We start from the raw sequence: 20774 nt of genomic DNA, 5'->3' as shown, positions 1-20774 counted from the left end.
TATTTAGGTGCTCACATATTCAGTGCATAGACATTTATGATAGTTAGTTCTTCCTGATGGATGGACTCTGTAATTATTATGTAGTGCCCTTCTTCATCTCTTGTTATTGTCTTTAATTTAAAGTCCAGTTTGTCTGATATAAGTATAGCTACTCCGGCTTTCTTTTGACTTCCCGTAGCATGATATATATTTCTTCATCCCCTTACTTTTAATCTGAAGGTATCTTCCAATCTAAAATGAGTTTCTTGTAGACAGCATATAGATGGATTTTGTTTTTTTATCCATTCTGCTACCCTATATCTTTTGATTGGAGCATTCAGCCCATTTACATTCAGTGTTATTATTGAAATATGTGGGTTTAGAGTCTTTGTATCTTTTGTAGGGTTCATGTTTGTGGTGGTGTCTCTGGTATCTTTGTTCCTTGCAACTTTTCCTTCAGAGAGTCCCCCTCAGGATTTCTTGTAGGGCTGGCTTAGTGGTGACAAATTCTTTCAAGTTCTGTTTATTTGGAAAGATTTTTATCTCTCCTTCTATTTTGAATGACAGGCTTGCTGGATAGAGGATTCTTGGCTGCATATTTTTACGGTTCATCACATTGAAGATCTCCTGCCATTCCTTTCTGGCCTGCCAGGTTTCAGTAGATAGGTCTGTCACCACTCTGATAGGTTTCCCTTTGTATGTTAGGGCCCTTTTCTCCCTAGCTGCTTTCAAAATTCTCTCTTTGTCCTTGTATTTTGCCATTTTTACTATGATATGCCTTGCAGAAGATCGGTTCAAATTACGTCTGAGGGGAGTCCTCTGAGCCTCTTGTATTTCAACATTTAATTCCTTCCTTAGGTTGGGGAAGTTCTCTGCTACAATTTGTTCCAGGACTCCTTCAGCACCTTTCCCTCTTTCTTCCTCTTCTGGGATTCCTATGATACGGATATTGTTGCGTTTGACCATATTGCTGAGCTCTCGAACTCTTCTTTCATGTTCCTGGATCAGTTTGTCTCTTTTTTTGTAAGCTTCTTGTTTTTCTATAATGGCGTCTTCTAAATCACTTATTCTCCTTTCTGCCTCTTCAATCCGTGCACTGGAGGCCTCTAATTTATTATGTATCTCATTTATCGCATTTTTTAATTCTTCATGCCTATTTTTATTTTCCATTCTGTCTCTAACTATAGTTTCTTTTATGTCCCCTATGCTTTTTTCAAGACCAGCTATTAATTTTACCATTATTATTTTAAAATCTTGTTCAGTTATGCTGCTGATATCTGTTTTGAGCAGTTCATTAGCTGTCATTTCTTCTTGGAGTTACTTTGGAGGAGAGCTCTTTCGTTTTGTCATTTTAGTTACCTTTCTGGCTCTTGTTAGTTTTAAAGACTTGTTATGCTCTCTGCACCTAAGAGCACTGCTGTATCCAAGAAGACTCTTTGACTGTCCAGGGCCTGTTCTTTTAGAGAGTGTTTTTTGAATGGTATCTCTTGGTCCCTCTTGTTGGGACTTTGGTTATTTTATTTTCCTACTCATAGTGATATTTGGGACTCTCCACCTTGTGTACTCTGGCTTGTTTCTTGAGGTAGCCCTGGAAAAGCAAACAGACAGACAAACGCACAGGGAGCAGGAGCACACAAACGCACAGACCAATTCAACTAACATGCAAACCGAAAGGGAAAATGAGAAAGTTAAGAGAAAAGGTGGAGGAGGGAGGGCGAATAATAGAGAGTATGAAATACATAAAAGGGTCAAAAAGGAGAAAAGAAAAGGAAAAAAGAAAACCGATGGACAAAGAACGGTTTAAAGCATATAACTGGATTTCCCAGCTACAGTAGCCATGTGTATGCAGTGCTGGTTGAAGAGCTCAAGACAGGGCGGGGATGAGGCAAAATTGGAAATAGAATGAACAGGCAGAAGGGATAAGAACCTTTTTTCAAAGAGCTAAAGGGTGGAATAGGGTTGAATAGGTGAGAGAAGGACGCTGGTGTTATCCAGAGAAACTATATAGTCTAATTACTCCTGAGAGCAAGAGATGAAAATGTCGGTAGGTGTAGAATTTACATCTACAGAATGGACTCGTTGTGATTGTTTACGCATGCCGGTGACCAGAGTTAATCAGGCCAGTGTTCTGGGGAAAAAAGAAAGACAAGAAAAAACAAGGGGAGGAGGGCAGCTCTCAGGCAGGGATGGGCGGGGCGTGACCCAATGCCTCAGGCGGGACTTCTGCCTTGATGGTTGTGGGGAGGAGAGTGGCGGCGCTCCAGTCCCTTCTCGAACCAAGCACTGCACCTCGCTTTTTTGGGCATGGAAACTCCCCGCGCCGGGGGGCGCAGCCGAAGTTGGTTGCGCTCTTCAACCCAGGCCAGTCCCAGTCTCCAGATCCCAGCCCGCGCGCCCCGCTGAAAGTGCCTGAGACACAGCTTCCCAGGCAACCCCTTCTGGGCAATTCCAGCCCCTGCCCGGCTCTGGGGGCGGAGTCAGAATCACCCGGCTCTGGGGGCGGGGTCAGAATCACCCGGCTCTGGGGGCGGGGTCAGAATCACCCGGCTCTGGGGGCGGGGTCAGAATCACCCGGCTCTGGGGGCGGGGTCAGAACCGCTGCTTCCTGCTCCGGGTCGGGCTGGTGAGGATGGGGGGGCTTGCCTGCCGGGTGCGCCGAGCCCGCTGAGTGAGGAAAACCAGGTCCCTCTATGGCTCGTCCCCCGAGACTCGAACTCGCGGGCACATCTCCCAGTTTTTAGCTCTTTGCCTTCCCTCTCGAGTTCCAGGCAGCCAGGAGCGCGCCGCCCGGTGTCCGCGCGGGGTTCTTTCTGGGGCCCAAGCCCGGGGAGGACAGTGGCGGCAGGCGCGCCGCTGCTCTAGAAGTGCAGCCGCCGGGAGCCGCACAAAGCGGCAGTCGGCGAGCGCAGCCCCCCTGGACCAGTGGGCGCGAGGGGACCCGGCGTGCAGGTATGTGGCGCGCACGGTCTTCCTGTGCCCTGAGCGGAGGTGTTTCTGTTTCGGACTCTCTCTTTTTCCCCCTCACTCCCCGCAGAGGGGGATCGCCTCCGACCCTGGAGTCTCCGATCCCCGCCCGATTTTATCTTCCCCAGTTCGCACTCACGTTAGAAGGCTTTCTCAGTGGATTCTGCGTCCTTTTTCTCCCAATCTCTTGGGTTTCGTAAGGTTTCCGATGGCTTCAGATCTTTTCCGTGTGAGGTATGGGCGCGAGTGCAAGTACGGAGCTTCCTACTTCTCCACCATCTTGCCGGATCTCTCACACATTCATAATTTTAAAAGAGTAATTTCAAGGTACCATCTTCTCAACTAAGCTGTTCATCTCTGAAGGAATGAAAAAGACATAACCAAACTCATTTCCCATGTACTTTTTATTATGAAGCTACTTGAGGAAGCATTCTAGCAAAATTAGGACATAAAACAAGAAAGACATGATGTGACCCTAAGAAATAGGGGATCTCAGAAGAGAGATGAAAAAGGTTTCAGAATGATAGCTGTACAGAAGATTAGAGACTTTCTGTCCACATTAAAGAATGAATTCCAGGAGAAAAACCCTCCAGGAAAAAAACAGATTCAATAGAGTAATAATATTTGGTTGAACCATTTGAAATTTATATTTTTGTAGATTAAAAAAAGTTGAACTATAGCAACATGATGTGCAGTATTAATAGTAGCTACATTCACAGGGTCTTTATTTCTTGTCAAAAGCAGTTTTATGTACTGTGCGTATATTTTCTCGCTTAATCCTCACAATGGTCATGAGGTAGGTACTACTATTTTCTCTCTTTCAAGATTGAGAAAACCGGGGACAAAACAAGATTAGGTGAAGGTCAGGTTGTCCTAGGTCATCCAGCCCATGTAGCTATTAGCGCAGTGATTTCTATGCAGGCAATCTGATCTCAGAGCATAAGTTGCTTTTTTTTTTTTCCTAAAATAATGTCTCTACCCAATGTGGGGCTTGATCTCATGACCCTGAGATCAAGATTTGCATGCTCTGCCAACTGAGCCAGCCAGGTGCCCCACAGAGCACAAGTTCTTAACTGGTGTGCTATAACAGACAGGAGATTGGACGATACTTCTCTGGAATCTGGCCAGTCCAAGGGGTGAGACCTGTAACACTGACCTCCAGGTCACCATACAATGAAGCCCGTTGTGGGTGGGCCCTACTCACCCACTCAGAACTTCCTATCAGCTCTTGTTGAAAGAAATTGAAAATGTATCATTCATGTTGGTAGAGAGATAAGAGAATACTTTGGTGAAAGAACAGAACACCATTAAAAGGAACAGAGGACAAAGGTCTTTTTCTTAAGTTTATTTTGAGAGAGAGAGCACAAGCAGGTGAAGGGCAGAGAGAGAGAATCCCAAGCAGGCCCCACGTTGTCAGCACAGAAACCAATACAAGTCTTGACCCCCATGAACTGCGAGATCATGACCTGAGCAGAAAACAAGAGTCGGACGCCTAATTGACTGAGCCACTCAGGCACCCCTAGAGGACAAAGGTCTTTAAAATGAAGACTATAATAGCAGAACTGAAAAGCTCAGTAGATGGATTGGAGGATGGGGTTGAGTGTATCGAGAAATTAGAGCATAAAGGCAAGAGCTGGAAAATAGAAGGGAAAAGATAAGAAAATTAGAAGACCGGTCCAGGTGCTTCAGCTCCACATCATAGGCATTTCCAAAGAAAACAAAGGAAATGGAAGGCAGAATGTCATCAGTGTAGTAATTCAAGGACCTTTCCCAGAACCGAAGTTTACGAGCCTCAAGACTGAAAGGGTCTGCTCAGTGCCCAGCACAGCAGAAGAAAACAGTCACACTAGGGGACATCATTGTAAAATTTCAGAGCGCTGGGGACCGAGAAGATCTCACAAGCTTCAAGGGAGGAAACACGTAAGTCACATTCAAAGGATCCAGAATTGGGAGTGACTTTGGATTTGTCGCTATTAACACTGCACCTAGAAGCAATGCCTTCACAACTCTGAGCGAAGGTGGTTTTCAACACAGACTGGAAATTATAGACGGATATATGCATAGAAGTTTGGGAGTAGGTAGTGAGAGCTGATCCTCATGGATCATCATAGTAAGTAGGTACTGTTTACTTTGGATAAATTTAGATATAGCGTTATAAGCACATAATATAAAAATATGATAGAACCTACCAGGAGAAATAGCTGAAAAAGTTAAAAGTGCTTGCCTTTACAAGACAAGGTAGAGAGGTTGGTGAGCACGCTGTGGTCAGTGATTGTTGGGTTTCATCATGGGCCTTTTGCTGCCCCGTGATTTCTAAATCTATCTACATGAATTCATTTAATAAAATCTTAAATGTGTTGTCTGTGTTACTTCATTAGGGCTATGGGAGGATCGAATGGAATAGTATGAAAATGGGTTTGTAAATTGTAAACTGTTCCTGAGCTGAAAGTGATAATGTGATCATGTTGACGAAGAGGCAGACTCCTGTCTTGAAGGGCAGGTTGTCCGGGACTTCTGTTTACGCGGAGGTTGGTACGTCATTGTATCAGGTAACTGTAGCCCCAGTAGTGTAGTCACAAAACTTCAGCAGCATGAATAATAAACACTGCATTTTTGCTTGCGAGTCTAGGGTCAGGTTGTGGGCTTGTTGACGTAAGCCAGGTTCAGCTGATCTCACCTGGGCTTGCCCGTGTGCCTGAGCGCGTGGTCTGCGGTTTGGCTGGTGTGGGATGGCCTCAGCCACACAGCCAGTGGTTGGCCATCAGCTGGAGCACCGGCTCTGTCCCGCGTGCTCTGTCCAGCAGGCTGGCCTCGGCTTGTTTTCATGGTGGAGACAGGAGTCCGAAAGAGTGCAGAAGTGTGCAGACCTCAAAGGCCTGGGCTCAGAACTGGCACACTGTCCTATCTGCCACATTCTCTTGTCCAAAGCAAGTCACAAAGAGGGGGAAGGAGATTCCATCCCTTTCTGGCAGGAGCTGCAAATTCACAGTGAAAAGGAACAGTGGAAGCATGGGCTGTCTTTGTCATCGAAGCCAAATGTGTATATATTTTAGGGTAGACATCAGTTCTCTTTATTTATGTATTTTTAAATTTAATTTATTGTCAAATTGGTTAACATACAGTGTATACAGTGTGCTCTTGGTTTTTGGGGTAGATTCCCGTGGTTCATCGCTTCCGTACAACACCCAGTGCTCATCCCAACAAGTGCCTTCCTCAATGCCCATCACTCACTTTCCCCTCCCTCCCACCCCCACATCCACCCTCAGTTTGCTCTCTGTATTTAAGCGTCTCTTATGGTTTGCCTCCCTCCTTCTCTGTAACTATTTTTTTTCCCTTCCCTTCCCCGAAGCCAAATATTTTCATCCATTCACTTGGAAGGGGAACATGGAAGGCCACTAAAGACCTATAATGGAACTTATTTTCTTTTCCTTTGCAGATAATTTAGAAGGGTGTCTGAGTATTCCGTTTAGATCAACAACTTCAAATTCTTAGCATGGAGAACTCTGAGAAGACAGAAGTGGTTCTTCTTGCTTGTGGCTCCTTTAACCCTATCACCAACATGCATCTCCGACTATTTGAGCTGGCCAAGGACTACATGAATGGAACAGGTGGGAATAGTAGCCAAAAGCACTAATAGGGTTCAGGGCACTACCCCAGAATATGGCGCCTTGGCATGTTAGATATTTTAAGCTTGAAGGTTTTGAAAACGTGGCAGAATTGGGAAGGTCACTCTGACCTCCTCCCTACCCTTCTCAGAAGCAGCTCAAAAAATCTTCATGTGAGGGCACCTGGGTGGCTCAGTCAGTTAAGTATCCAACTCGGTTTCCACTCAGGTCATGATCTCAGGGTTGTGGGATCGAGCCCTGCGTCAGGCTCTGTGCTGACAGTGTGGAGCCTTCTTGGGATCCTCTCTCTTGGGATCCTCTCTCTCTCCCTGTCTCTGCCCCTTCCTCACTTGTGCTCATCCACACACTCTTCTCAAAATAAATAAATAAACTTAAAAAAAACCCTACCAAGCAAACAAACAAACCTTTGTGTGGGAGGTGCCCTCCCTCTGCTGGGAGGAAATGAGCATCCTTATTGCTAAAGGCAGATGAATGCCTAGAAGAATCTAAACCAACTAACAGGCTTTGCTAAATTTCCCTGAGTTTTCTAAACGCACCTCATATTCTTTGCCCTGTCACCTTTCCCTACAACTGTCCACTCTTCACCAAACCTGGCATAAAAATACTCAGGTTTAACTTTTCTTGAGGTCTTTTGTTTCTTTGTGAAGGTACCATGTCACATAAGCCGCCTATTAAATAAATTTCTGGTTTTTTCCTGTTTTTCTGTCTTTGTCAGTTTAATTTTCAGACTTAGCCAGGGACCCAAGGAGGTTTGAGGAAAACTGTTTCCTCTCCTACAGAATATGTTTTATCACATAAAGGATCATGTTATATGCTGATAGATAAATCGACAGAGGAGTGCTCAAACTCCCCAGTAATCCACAGAATCAGGGAACCGAGATTTAAAAATGAGGTCTAGTTTGCCCATCACATGGACAAAAATGTTTAAACTTGACAATTTCAAGTATCAGAGGTTGGGGAGAAATGGGCTCTCATATAAACTCTAAGTGAACAGGACCAACTGATTAAGGCTTTTTACAAGGCAATTTGGCAATATCAAATTTAAATTGTGCAGGGGGGTGGGGAGTTTGCGTTGAGTTGGGACAGAGTTTCAGTTGGAGAAAGTGAAAAAGTTCTGGATGCAGATGGTCGTGGCTGCACAGAGATGTGGATGTGCTCAATGCCCCTGAACTGTACACTCAAGGTGGTTAACACAGCGAATTTTACGTCATGCCTGTTTCACCTCATTTATAAATGAGTGAGTGAGTGAGTGAGTGAATGACTGATTGAATGAACCTAAATCCCGCTTTAACACCCTGGAGGGGGTGGGGCTCTGTTATAAAACCATAGTGACGATAATCTTTCCTGTGCACAAAATCTGTCTTGTGGCACTCACTTGAAACCTGACTCTTTACCCAGGAAAATACAAGGTCATCAAAGGCATCATCTCTCCCGTGGGCGATGCATATAAGAAGAAAGGACTCATCTCCGCCCACCACCGAGTCATCATGGCAGAACTCGCCACCAAGAATTCAGAATGGGTGGAAGTGGATACCTGGGAAAGTCTTCAGAAGGAGTGGGTGGAGACGTTGAAGGTGCTGAGGTATTCCTGGCGCGGTCCGGTCTGTGAACTGCGTGCAAATGGGCTGGGGGCATGTTGCCAGGTGTCAGCGCTGCCTGTGTCTGAACGGACGAATTCGCAACCCGTGACCGGGGTTGGGAGGGCGTGCGTGGGCGGTGCTGTCCCCGCGTAAGGTCACGTCTTGGGTGTGGAGCGCGGCGGCAGAGCATGGTGGGTCCTTCGCCTTCGTGTCTTTCCTCCTTTGTCAGATGTCTGCATGCTCCTTACCCTGCGTATCTCTGTGGAGAGAAAACATACACCGAGAAGCCTGCCTGGCCGATCAGTGCCCCGAGTGAGAAAGGCAAAGTCATGAAGACGTTGTTGTCATTAATCTTCTTAAGTATAAAAGAGAGAGGCAGGTGGGGGCCCCTGGGTGGCTCAGTTGGTGAAGCGTCTAACTTCATGATCTCACTGCTCAGGGGTTCGAGCCCCACATCGGGCTCTGTGCTGACTGCTCAGAGCCTGGAGCCTGCTTCAGATCCTGTGTCTCCCTCACTCTCTGCCCCTCCTCCACTCATGCTCTGTCTCTGTCTCTTTCAAAAATAAAGAAACATTAAAAAATTTTTTTAAGAGGCAGGTAATTGAAACAAGAGAGTCCGTGGTGCTTGGTCACGGACAGACCTGACTTTGGGTGCTGCTTCTGTGACGGTGTACGAGGGTTGTCCCAGATCTCTGTGCTCATACCTTTGAAACAGTTCCGGTTAAGGATTCAGAAACTAGAGTGAGCAACAGCTAATTAATTATTATTTAATATTATCTTTCTGGAAAGCCTTTCCCTCCAATGTCTGTTCTTAGAGTTCCGAGCCTTCTGGTTCTGACCATATCACTTAGGGTTTGGACAGGAAATAGAGACCACCCTGAGTGCTTTAAGCAGAAAGGGATTTAGGTGCTCGTGCATTGGTGTCAGAGGGCTGGAGGGGGGATGTCAGGTTTGTTTCAAGGTCATACCTCCTCTAGCTGCGGTGGCCATTCAGGAAGCGGGTCCTGTCCCTGCCCCCGCAAATGCTGGTGTTAAACTGTCCCAGTCTCTTAAAGTTGGTGACTGGATGGTGGAATCCAGAATCTGGCCACTGTGCTCACCACGTAAGAGATTGCTTCTCAGGCTCCATAACCCAGACAGATGGCCTGTGCCTCCCGTCTTTCTTCCAGCTCTCTCTCGAGTGAATCCCATCGGCAGAATCTCTTTCACGTGAGAACCTCTGGGAGGTGTGTCTGGGGGAGGGTAGGACCCCAGGCCCGCAGATGGTATCCAGCACAGCAGCTTATCAAGAGGAGTGGCTTTTCAGGCTTGTCGGGGAGAAGTCTGCCCTCTTCACTGGCCAGAAATTCTCCCTTCAAACCCCAGCCTTCCGCATCCCCGACCTTACCCGGCCCCTCCCTGACCCCACGGCAGCCTTGCTATCCGTTACGTATTAATGCAGCTGCGCAAGAGCGAAGGGAGTTAGGGGCACAGAGAACACCCTTGGCTCCCCGATGGGCAGCTCATGTTACTGGGCTAACTGCACGGTGGTGAAGCATTGGGCGTCTTGCTGCCAATCCAGAACAAGGCTGCACCGTAAGTCCTGCCTGGGGTCCCTTCCCCCTAGGCTTCGGGCACTTGTCCTCTCTAGGGCCTTATCCTTGGCATTGTGGCTCTCCACTTCTAGGTGGAGCCACCTAGTACTCTTCAGTGGTCAGAGTCTGGGCTCTGGAAACAGACCACTGGGGTTCAAATACTGGCTTCACTACCTAGAATCTAAGTGACCTTGGGCAAATTCAAGTTCTCTCTCACTGGGGATAATAAGCAATTCTGATATCATGGTGGCAATAATAGAGTTGCTTTACTTTTTTTTTTTTAAGTTTTATTTATTTAAGTAATCTGGGCACCCAACATGGGGCTCAGACTTACAACCCCAAGATCACGAGTCGCACAGTCTTCTGACTGAGCCAGCCAGGTGCCCCAATAGATTTAATTTATGAAAGCCAAAGCATTTGCTCACTTAGGCTGTTACTGAATGCCTCCTACACCGCAGAGAGTCTGCCAAGAGCTGGAGTTAGAGCTCTAAGCTTTTACTTCCCTCCATTATGGGAATAATACAATAATAATATTTGTGGCACGGGATGTTGAGAAGATTTCACCGAGTGATCCACGCAAAGGACTTAGTGGAATGCTTAGCACATAATAAATAATAAATGTCAACTCTTATTATTATGACACACACATAAAGCTTAGACTAGTACTAGCTGCCATCTGTCGTTCTCCCAGGCTCTCCTTGCTTTCTAATCCTGATCGCCAGTCCCCAAGCACCACTGGCCAGCATCCACGCTGACCCGGCAGTACTGGGTACTGGCCAGCATCCCCTCTGACCGCTAGGCCTCAGGCGTACCTCTGGTTAAATGTCCTTGAATCCACACAGCCTGAGCACTGGGCCAGAGGCTCTGAGGCGGCACCAAGGAGAGAGAGTACTCTTGTTGAATGTTGTGAGAAGAGCAATGTTCTATTGCTTATTGTTTTATAGACACCATCAGGAGAACCTGGAGGCCAGTAGCTGTGATCAGCGGCAGGACTCCCCGAAGCTGGAAAGGCCTGGACGGAAAAGGAAGTGGGCTGAGCAAAGACAAGATTTTAGTCAAAAGGAACTGCTAGAGCCAAAAACGAAAGGTCTGTATGTTTTATCAAGACTTACCGACTGGAGTCTTAATCAAGACAGGGTAAGATTCTAGAGCTGAGCAAGCCCCCTTTGTATTTTCATTTCATGTTCAGGATGCTTGGCTGCCTGGAAAAGGCCCCTTGTTACTTTTGTGATGGGAGGGAGGAGAGGAAGGTGGAGGCACCCTGAGCTTATTTCTCCTTCAGTGGTTCTCAACTTTTGCAGTTTCCTAGATCTCTTCTGAGAATCTGATTTGGATCGAAACGATAAACCCTCTGGCCAGAAAAACACATAGATGTGTTCATTTTGACGCAGGGATTTATTGGCAAAGCAGACCCTGAAGCTGTGTTTTCTTCTTCCCAGACGTGCCAAAGGTAAAGCTGCTGTGTGGGGCAGATTTATTGGAGTCCTTCGGCATTCCCAATCTGTGGAAAAGCGAGGATATCACACGAATTGTAGAAGACTATGGGCTCGTATGTATTACTCGGGCTGGGAACGATGCTGAGAAATTCATCTATGAGTCTGACACACTGTGGAAACACCGGAACAACATTCACCTGGTAAATGAATGGATCACCAATGACATCTCCTCCACAAAGATCCGGCGAGCCCTCAGAAGGGGCCAGAGCATTCGCTACTTGGTGCCAGACCTTGTCCAGGAGTATATCGAAAAGCATGATCTGTACAGTCCTGAGAGTGAGGAGAGGAACGTGGGCGTCATTCTGGCTCCGTTGCAGAAAAATGCTGCTGGAGCAAACTCGTGACTCCTGCGCTTTGGACATGCCTGTTGGGGGTGTGAAGCGGTCCGGGTGTTAGTGACCGTGAAGAGGAATTGTGACCCTGTTTCCTAAACTAACGCTTTTTAAAAGTTCGGTAAAAATCACCAATACGTGAAAATAAGGCTTATCTTTTTTTTTTTTTTGGTGTAGTGCTTTTTAAAAAAAAAAGTTTATTTATTTGGAGAGCGAGCGAGTGGGTAAAGGGCAGAGAGAGAGAATCCCAAGCAGGCTCCTCACTGTCAGCACAGAGCCCAGCGTGGAGTTCAGTTCTGTGAACTGTGAGATCATGACCTGAGCCAAAATCAGGAGTCAGATGCTCAACTGACTGAGCCGCCCAGGTGCTCCCAGGTTTATCTTTTTATTGGAAATTGCTAAAATGAATGTTTTCAAGATGGTCTTTTTTTTTTTTTTTTTAAAGAATGTACAAATCCTTTAATCTTTAAAACAAGGGATTAGCAGCACTAAAGCCAGAAGACGCTCAATTACACTGACTACACTTAAGTCAGAAAGGACCCCTCTGGTTTACCATGGAAAATGAGCAAAGTGGGAAGAGCAGGAGTCCACTTAAACCCTACCTTCAGTTATAAGGGGAGTTCACATTTTATGCAGGCCCGTGTCTAGGCCTTCTTCACCGAGGGTGGCCAAGGAAACAATTCTTAAAGTAGTGATCATGTAAAATGCACCGCTGGTCAGTCACCTTCAGCTACGTGGGATGCAGGTGGTGAGTGTGCCTGGCAGAAACTTTACGAACGGTTCTGTCTCCCTGGCACACATCAGAAATGGGCCGATTCAGCTTTGCCAAGATGCACCTCGCTGGAGCTCACCTTCAGCGGCTGGGAGAGAGGTCCAAGCTCTCAGATACTCAGAAGGGTGCACAGGGGCTTCTGATGCCCGCCAGAGGCAGAGAACAGTCTGGGCAAGGGAATCGCATCCCGTTTCATAACTAAAGCTTACAAGTTTGGTACAAATCAGTCACAAACTAAAAAGTTGCACATGACGGGTGTTCTCTTAGCACAGCGTCTCGTGGCTCTGTCTGCCGTCTTGCCATCTGTGCAGGAACAGCCTCAGAGATGCCATCATGCTGCCGGGCCAGAGAGGACCACAGAGCATGAGGCCTCTCGTTCAAGGATTTTATGAAGTATCAGGCCTAGTAGCCTTTCCTGACAGCTTGAAAACCAGAAGATGAGCAGAGGTCCTAAGAGCATGAGAACTGCCTCACTGAGTCAGCTCAGTAGCTCTCCCGGCTCAGAGCCTCAGAAGAACGCTCCACGACCTCACTCTAAAATTCTCTCTCTATTGAGCTTCTCAAGGGTCCCGCTCTTCCCGCTCCTGCCCACCGTGAACCTGCCATGTGTGAATTTACGCGGTAAAAGGGTCTACGTTCTCACACTTCTCTCATCCTTCTGTATGGACTTTAACCAAAATAGAACTCCCAAATAATAGTCAAGGTCATAGTTTTTATGTTAAGATGCAAGCTTGTTATAGATAGTTTGATGCATTAAAATTTTGTGGAAATGTTACCAATTAGTAAAGCAAAAAAGACCAGAAATCGCTTTCATAGTTTCATGTTGCATGAAAATCATCCTGATAGAGAGTTGAACTTCTGATGCCAGTAAAATAATTTACCTTTTTTGCAATTTATATTTCATACCTACACCATTCTAGATGAAAGATTAATAATCCTGCCAAAGAGAAGAAATATAGCTGTGTGGTTGTACAGTCAAATCAGAATCCACAGTTTCAAAAGGGAAAATGTTAAAGCTGGCAAACGAATACAATCTTTAAAAGAAGAAAAGAGAAGGTGAGAGCGCCTGGCTGGCTCAGCAATCAGAAGAACGTGTGACTTTTGATCTCTGAGTTGTGAGTTCGAACCCCATGTTGGGTATAGAGATTCCTTAAAATCTTTTTTTTTTTTTTTAATATTTATTGATTTATTTTGAGAGAGAGAGAATCCCAAGCAGCCTTCACACTGTCAGCACAGAGCCCAGTGCAAGCCTTGATCTAATGAAACATGATATCACGACCTGAGCTGAAATCAAGAGTTGGCTGCTTACCCAACTGAGCTACCCAGGTGCCCCCCCAAAATAAAACCTTTAAAAAAAAATCCTGGCAAATGTACCCTACATCTACTGACTTATTCTTTTTTTTTTTTTTTTTTTTTTTTTTTTCCTTTTTAAGAGAAAAAGGGCAAGGGGGAGGAGAGGTGCAGAGGGAGAACGACAATCCCAAGCAGGCTCCACGCTCAGCATGGAGCCCATCGTGGGGATTGATCCCTCCATCCTGGGATCACGACCCAAGCCGAAATGAAGAGCTGGACCCTCAACTGACTAAGCCATCCAGCCTCCCCTGACTTCTTCTTACTAAAGCCAACAGGCCCCCTTCACAAAGACCAGGAGGGGTGCGGAGCTTGGCACCAGTAGGTTTCAGTCTCTCTCTGCTGAAGGAGTCATGGGTGAGAATCTCAGATGGTAGAGATGAAGGTCATTTCTTCCCCTCCTTACCTTTTTGGAGGTGAGAGTTGAAGCAGTACTGAAAACCACCTAGGAGCTAGACGAAGCTGCCGAAATGAAGTTTAGATTTTTTCTCCTGGAAAACTACATTTAGTCCATGTGATGAGGGTACCAACTGCAGAAGGCTTCCGTTGCCAGAAACTTCTCTTTTATTTTGTAGAAACTTCTCTTACACCGTGGTGCCTTCCTACCTTGAAGTGCCCACCCTGCTCAGCTGTGGGTATACTGACCTCATGACCCACTGGATAAAAATAAAGCGTTTGGGAACCCCCAGGAGACTCGGTGATAGTGAAACGCTCCTATTTTCATGCTGTTTGTGAATCGGTACCTTTGTACTCAGGACATGCTGCTCCGCCTTTTGTCCTCGTACCAGAGATGCTGCTAATGCCACAGCGTAATAGCACAGTTTGGGGTGACCTCAGGGGCAGAATTTCCTGTTTTGATGATGGAAACTAGAACAATGCACTTCACCAGGGAATAAATATTAATAATTGCTGTGACTTCCATTGAGGAAGAGAGAAAAACACTACTGTATTTCCTATCATGCCTTTTTCGTAATTTGCTTTTGTAATGTGCATTTTGAGTTTGGGAAATCTGTAAAGCTGGTATTGTTGTGTTTGACGCTGGTGTTCTTTATGTGTCATGTTCCTTTATCCCTCAACGTTGTATAATTTGAATGCAGCAAATGAACAAAAGTCCTTTACTGGCTGCTTCATTCAGCTGAATACACAACATATGGAGGGATTTTGTTGTTTTCCTGCTGAGGGGACAAGGGTGATGAGTGGGTTCTCCTTGATGATCAAGGTAGAGACTGAGCCAGAGGGATGACTTCGGGTCATCTGCTCGACCAAAGGGTGCTCCTTCTCTTCTCGCCATCCCAAGGGCCCCCCATGGGGGGTGGGAGGGGAGGAAGCATTTCCTCGAGGTCGGCATGCATGGTAGTGGTAGGATTGCTGTTTTTCTGACCGCAACCTCTGATTCACTTCTGTCCGAGCCCAGAGGTCGCTATATTGTGAAACGGGCTCCCTTAACATTTACTTCTGGGTGTCACAGGACGTCCCCTCCCCCACCTTGCTCCTCCTCGCTCCCGCAGGCCTCACCGTCTAAAACACCCTCCATGGCATCCACCCAGCGGTGAGGATGTCCAGTGTCTGTCTCTGAATCTGTACCTAGTCTATCAGATGAACTAGTGCCGTTTGAACTTCATAATGCCAACACTTATTGAGCACTTACTGTGTGCTGGGTGTCTGTGAGTCCTAAAGAAACTCGGCACAAGTAGGTACCGTGTAAATGACAAACCCAAGGCTTGAATGAACAGTATCTTTACGGCTTGTGTGACACATAGGTTTATCTATTTATTTTGAGAGAGAGAGAAAAAGCCCTGCATGGTTAGTGCAGAACCTGACTCAGGGCTCGAACCCATGAACTGCGAGATCATCATCTGAGCCCAAATCAACTGGGACACCCAGGTGCCCTGTAACATACTGTTCTTCAAAGAATGAAGTTGTAGCCAAATCTTTTTTTAATTATTATTAATGTTTGTTTATTTTTGAGAGAGAGACAGAGTGCAAGCTGGGGAGGGGCAGAGAGGGAGGGAGGCTCTGAGCTGTCAGCACAGAGCCCAGTGGCGGGGCTCGAACCCTTGAACCATGAGATCGTGACCAGAGCCAAAGTCAGACACTTAACCAACTGAGCCACCCGGGCACTCCTGTACCACAACTTCTTTATCCTTTCGTCAGTCAATGGACGTTTGGGCTCTTTCCATACTTTGGTTATTGTTGATAGCGCTGCTATAAACATTGGGGCGCGTGTGCCCGTTCGAATCAGCACCCCTGTATCCTTTGGATAAATTCCTAGTAGTGCAATTGCTGGGTCGCGGGGTAGCTCTATTTCTAATCTGAGGAACCTCCACACTGTTCTCGAGCGCGGCCGGCCCAGTTTGCATTCCCACCAGCCATGCATGAGGGTTCCCTTTTGTCCACATCCTTGCCAGCATCTGTTGTTGCCTGAGTTGTTCATTTTAGCGCAGTTCACTCTTAATCAGAGAGAAAGACAAGAGAGAGAAGAAGCTCAGATGCCCAGTTCAGTACCGTAACGCCACCCTGTAGCACTGTCGCCTGCAAGACCGAGCAGAAGCTTCTGTCCCTGAGGTGGGTTTCAGCACCAGACACGCCAGGCAGCTGAGCGGGGCAGGGAGGGGGCCACGGACTCTCAGAATCTCGTTCTGTAAAATAATGCAGTGATCTCTGGGGACTGTCCAGCTCTGAAATGCGATGGACCTGGTGGAGAGCTGACACTGTCCTCTCACCACCCAGCTGCCACCTGTGACTTCTCTTGTGCGTGACCAGGAAGCATTTCTGGGAACGCTGTTAAGACGTGAAGGGCCGAGGGGAGCACACAAGCCCAAGACCATCTCTGCCACCAGGTTGCCTACAGTTAGGAGAGAGACAAGACTATGTTTTGAGCATCAGCAAGGAACTCTCCAGAACTGCTTCTGCTGGTTTCCTCAGAACGAGCCCCCTCGGGCCCTGCGGGACAGGAAGCCAGGATGGAGGACGCTCCAGGGGGCTTCTCATACGATAAATTATTTGTCATTTATCTGAAGTTCAAGGAGTCCTATTTCTGTTCTGCTTTCTAGGCTTTTCTTTTTCCAACGTGAGCAACCTTAGGTGGGAGGAACAGCCTACGAGGAGGCACAGAGAATGGGCATGACAAGGTAATAACTGGTACTGAGGGCTTTGCAGGAGGCTCAGAGAAGCAGGGGAGGAGGGTCAAGGAAGAAAGGAAGGATTTAAAAAAAAAAATCATTTGCCCAGGGCGCTAGGCTGGCTCAGTTGGAGGAGCATGTGACTGTTGATCCCGGGGTCATGAGTTTGAGCCCCACAGTGGGCTTAGAAATTAACTTAAATAAATAAAACTTTAAAAAATAAATAGGGGCACCTGTGTGGTTCAGTCCGTTAAGCATCTGACTTCGGCTCAGGTCATGATCTCGCAGTTCGTCAGTTTGAGCCCCACATCGGGGGCTCAGCCTGGAGCTGTTTCAGGTTTTGTGTCTCCCTCTATCTCTGACCTTCACACTCGCAGAGCTCACACTCTTCTCTCCTTCAAAAATAAATAACCATCCTGAAGTAGTATTTTATTTAACGGTTGCTAAGAAACCTCAGCAAGTTAAACATGTTCAGAACTGAACCAAAATAAGCTCTTCTGCCCTCAAACAGGCTTAAAAAGGCAAGTAAGTTACTTAGGGAGACAAGAGTAACTTGTTTTTATTTATTTTCTATGTCAGGGTATTTTTCACTGCAGCTCGGCTCCAGGTCATCTGAACAATAAGGATACTTAGACCCAGACGTACAGACAGAGGGCAGGATACGGGATGCATGGGTACAGTGGACCAATGGTGGCATCAGGGACCCAGGGTCTTCCCAGTCCTCTCTTCTGTAGGTCACAGTGTCCTAAGTCTGGTGTTCCTTGAGTGTAGAACAAGGCTTCTTGTCCACGTTCAAAGGTGTAGAAAGGCTGGCTCCCCAGGGCTTTGTAAAACCAAAGAAACCGCTTTCCCAACAGGCTAGTCAAACATCACTATGTGTCCTTGGCTGATTCAGATTCATTGAAACCTGCTTGTCCTTAAAACCAATCACTGTCAAAGGAGGTAGGGTTTCTGTGATTGCCTTAACCTTAAACTAATGCAGATCATACCCCTGAGGCTGGGCCCAGCTCCTTGATGGCAGTGTTTCCTTGCCTCAGGGACTAGAAGTGTGGATGGCGTGAAGAGTCCACAGCGTCCATACCATTCTTTGCTGAATTAGTACCAGACTCCATCAGGTGACACGAATAGATCCACCACAAGTGCCCGTCATTGGTTCCCATCCATTTGTTTTCTTAAGTTTATTTCTTTTGAGAGAGACAGACACTGCACAAGTGGGGAAGGGGCAGAGAGCAAGGGAAAGAGAGAGAATCCTAAGCAGGCTCTGTGCTGCCATCTCAGAGCCTGATGCGGCGCTCAAAGCCCTGAAGCCAAGAGATCATGTCTTGAGCAGAAACCAACAGTGGGACTCTTAACCGACTGAGCCACCCAGGCGCCCCCCCACCATCTACTTCTGTCAAGGAGCAGTGTCAGTACACAGGTTAAGGGCCCCACCTTGGCTTTAATTTTATGATTTACTTTGCCAGTGTCAAATGGAGGGAAAGAAAGGGCTCAAATTGGCCAAATAAGTTCCTCTTCCCTTTCCAGATATAACTTTAGGTCCCTATCTAGAAGAAAGATCTTAGAATTATGGAGGAGTGGGGTGCCTGGGTGATTAAGTGTCTGCCTTCGGCTTAGGTCATGATCTCATGGTTCGTGAGTTCGAGCCCCACAGCAGGCTCTATGCTGTCAGTGCAGAGCCCAGTTCAGATCCTCTGTCATCCTCTCTCTCTGATACTCTCTCTCTCAAAAAAAACTTGGAAGAAAAAAGAATTATGGAGGAGAAAAATTACTCTTTATCCCATGGCCAAGCCCAATCTATATCTGCTTCAACTGAAGTTCAACTCTATCCATGCTAGATGGCCCTTGCTCAAGTTGGCCAAAAGCCATAGCACAAATGCTAAAATTATTATTAGTTGTTTCTGTGACCTTCATTTTCAGGCCAACACTTGGAACAATAAAATCTTAAGGGTAGGAAGTAAGTTATGTCTCCTTCATGTCCTGTTCCCTTAGTGTTCTAGAATTTAAACTGGCTTCATGTTCCAGGAATCTGGTCAGAGTTCATAGTGCTGTGCCCTTTAAATGGCAAGATATAGGGGCGCCTGGGTGGCTCAGTTGGTTGGGCGGCCGACTTTGGCCCAGGTCACGATTTCACGGTTTGTGAGTTCGAGCCCCGTGTCAGGCTTTGTGCTGACAGCTCGTAACCTGGCGCCTGGTTCACATTCTGTGTCTCCTTCCCTCTCTCTGCCCTTCCCCTGCTCACGCTCTGTCTCTCTGTCTCTCATAAATAAATAAATAAATAAATAAAGGCAAGATATAGCTGATCCCAGGATTTGATATCAGCCTGTCACACTCTACCAAGGAAATCAAGGTCTGAGTAAAGATGGCATCTCTCCTTTGGAAAAGGTCGTACCCATTCATTCAGCTTTTATGGAGCATGGCCAGCACCGTGCTAGCCCCTGGGGCTGCTATAGAGGCAAATGAGATGAACATGATCTCTGCCCTTGACATTGTAATGAAAAAGGTAGTCAGTAAACAAACCAAAGAAAGATAATTGTGAGTTATGATAATTATGAAGGAATTAGGCAGAGGTGTGATGCAGAGTAAATGGATATCAGAAGTGTATCCGAAGAAAGTTCTGGAAAGATGACTCTTAGAGATCTTGGAGAGTTAAAAAAAATTTAATGTTTATTTTTGAGAGACAGAGAGACAGAGCATGTCAGCACAGAGTCCGATGTGGGGCTCAAACCCATGAACTGTGTGATCATGACCTGAGCCAAAGTCAGATGCTTGACTGACTGAACCACCCAGGCACCCCAACTCTTAGAGATTTTTGAAGAGAGTCAAGTATTTTTTTGTCCAAATTCTAAACCAACTAAGAAATAAGATGAAAAAAAGCAACAAAAGGGGCACCTGGGTGGCTCAGCCGGCTAAGTGTCTGACTTCGGCTCCGGTCATTATCTCTCAGTTTGTGGGTTCAAGCTCCGCGTCAGGCTCTGTTCTGACAGCTCAGAGCCTGGAGCCTGCTTCAGGTTCTGTGTCTCCCTCGCTCTCTGCTCCCCTCTCTCTCTGCTCTCTGCCCCCACTCATGCTATATCTCTCAAAAATAAATAAACATTAACAAATTTAAAAAAACAACAAATGAACAAAAATAGCATCTTTTTAAAAATTCAAAAAAATTTTCTACATTATATATTTATTTTGAGAGAGAGAGAAAGAGAGAGAGAGCGGGTGGGGGGGTGGCTGGGGGCAGAGAGAGGGAGAGAGAGAATCCCAAGCTGGCAGCAGAGGCCCTGATGCAGGGCTCGAACTCAAGAGTCAGATACTTAACCAACTGAGCTATGTAGGTGCCCCTCTTTTAAAAAAATTGTTTTTCTTTTAAGTACTCTCTACACTCAACATGGCTTGAACTCATCACCCCAAGATCAATAGCTGTATCTTCCACTGACTAAGCCAGGTGGGCACCCTGAAGTAGGTTTGGAAAGAGACCAGAGTGTGGGTACCCTGAAGTAGGTTTCGAAACAGACCAGGGTTGTCTGGGAGAAATCCCTCTCACTGGAGGGCATGATGAGTAAAGACTGTTGCGCTAATTGTGACTTCTGAACTGAAAATGGAAGGACCTAGCCATGCAAACACCAGGGGAAAAACTTCATAGGAGGGGGAACCACCATTCACAAAGACCCTGGCTCAGGAGCTCAGCCATCAGGCTGCCTGGGTTTGGATCCAGATTCTTCCACCAGTTGAATGACCTTGGGCAGATTATTTAACCTTTCTTTGTCTCAATTTTTGCCTCTGTCAAATAGCCATAATAAAGTAACTATTGGATAAGTAGGATTTTGTGGCAAATGGTAATATACGTAGTAAGCACTCAATAAATATTAATTATTGATATATTTTGAGTGTGGGGCACCTGGCTGGCTCAGTCAGTAGAACATGGCGACTCTTGATCCTGGGGTTGTAAGTTTGAGCCCTACATTGAGTATGGAGATTACTTAAAATTAAA

The 20774-nt window shown here is 46.4% G+C and overlaps 1 protein-coding gene across 3 annotated transcripts in view; it reads left to right on the top strand.

Annotated features, from left to right (window-relative positions):
• The window catches only part of NMNAT1 (nicotinamide nucleotide adenylyltransferase 1), a 29895-nt gene extending 18144 nt beyond the window's left edge, over nucleotides 1-11751 (top strand). For all 3 annotated transcript variants that reach the window (XM_039234967.1, XM_039234964.1, XM_039234965.1), the window contains 4 exons: nucleotides 6380-6551; nucleotides 7968-8151; nucleotides 10668-10810; nucleotides 11163-11751. In XM_039234967.1, the coding sequence (XP_039090898.1) occupies nucleotides 6437-6551; nucleotides 7968-8151; nucleotides 10668-10810; nucleotides 11163-11563 (843 nt within the window). In that variant the 5' untranslated portion in view covers nucleotides 6380-6436 and the 3' untranslated portion in view covers nucleotides 11564-11751. The remainder of the gene's footprint in view (nucleotides 1-6379; nucleotides 6552-7967; nucleotides 8152-10667; nucleotides 10811-11162) is intronic.
• The last annotated feature ends 9023 nt before the right edge of the window (nucleotides 11752-20774 follow it).

Source organism: Hyaena hyaena, unplaced genomic scaffold, assembly GCF_003009895.1.
Source record: "Hyaena hyaena isolate Hyena2069 unplaced genomic scaffold, ASM300989v1 scaffold_94, whole genome shotgun sequence".
Taxonomy (NCBI): domain Eukaryota; kingdom Metazoa; phylum Chordata; class Mammalia; order Carnivora; family Hyaenidae; genus Hyaena; species Hyaena hyaena.
This window is presented reverse-complemented; position numbering and strand designations above follow the sequence as displayed.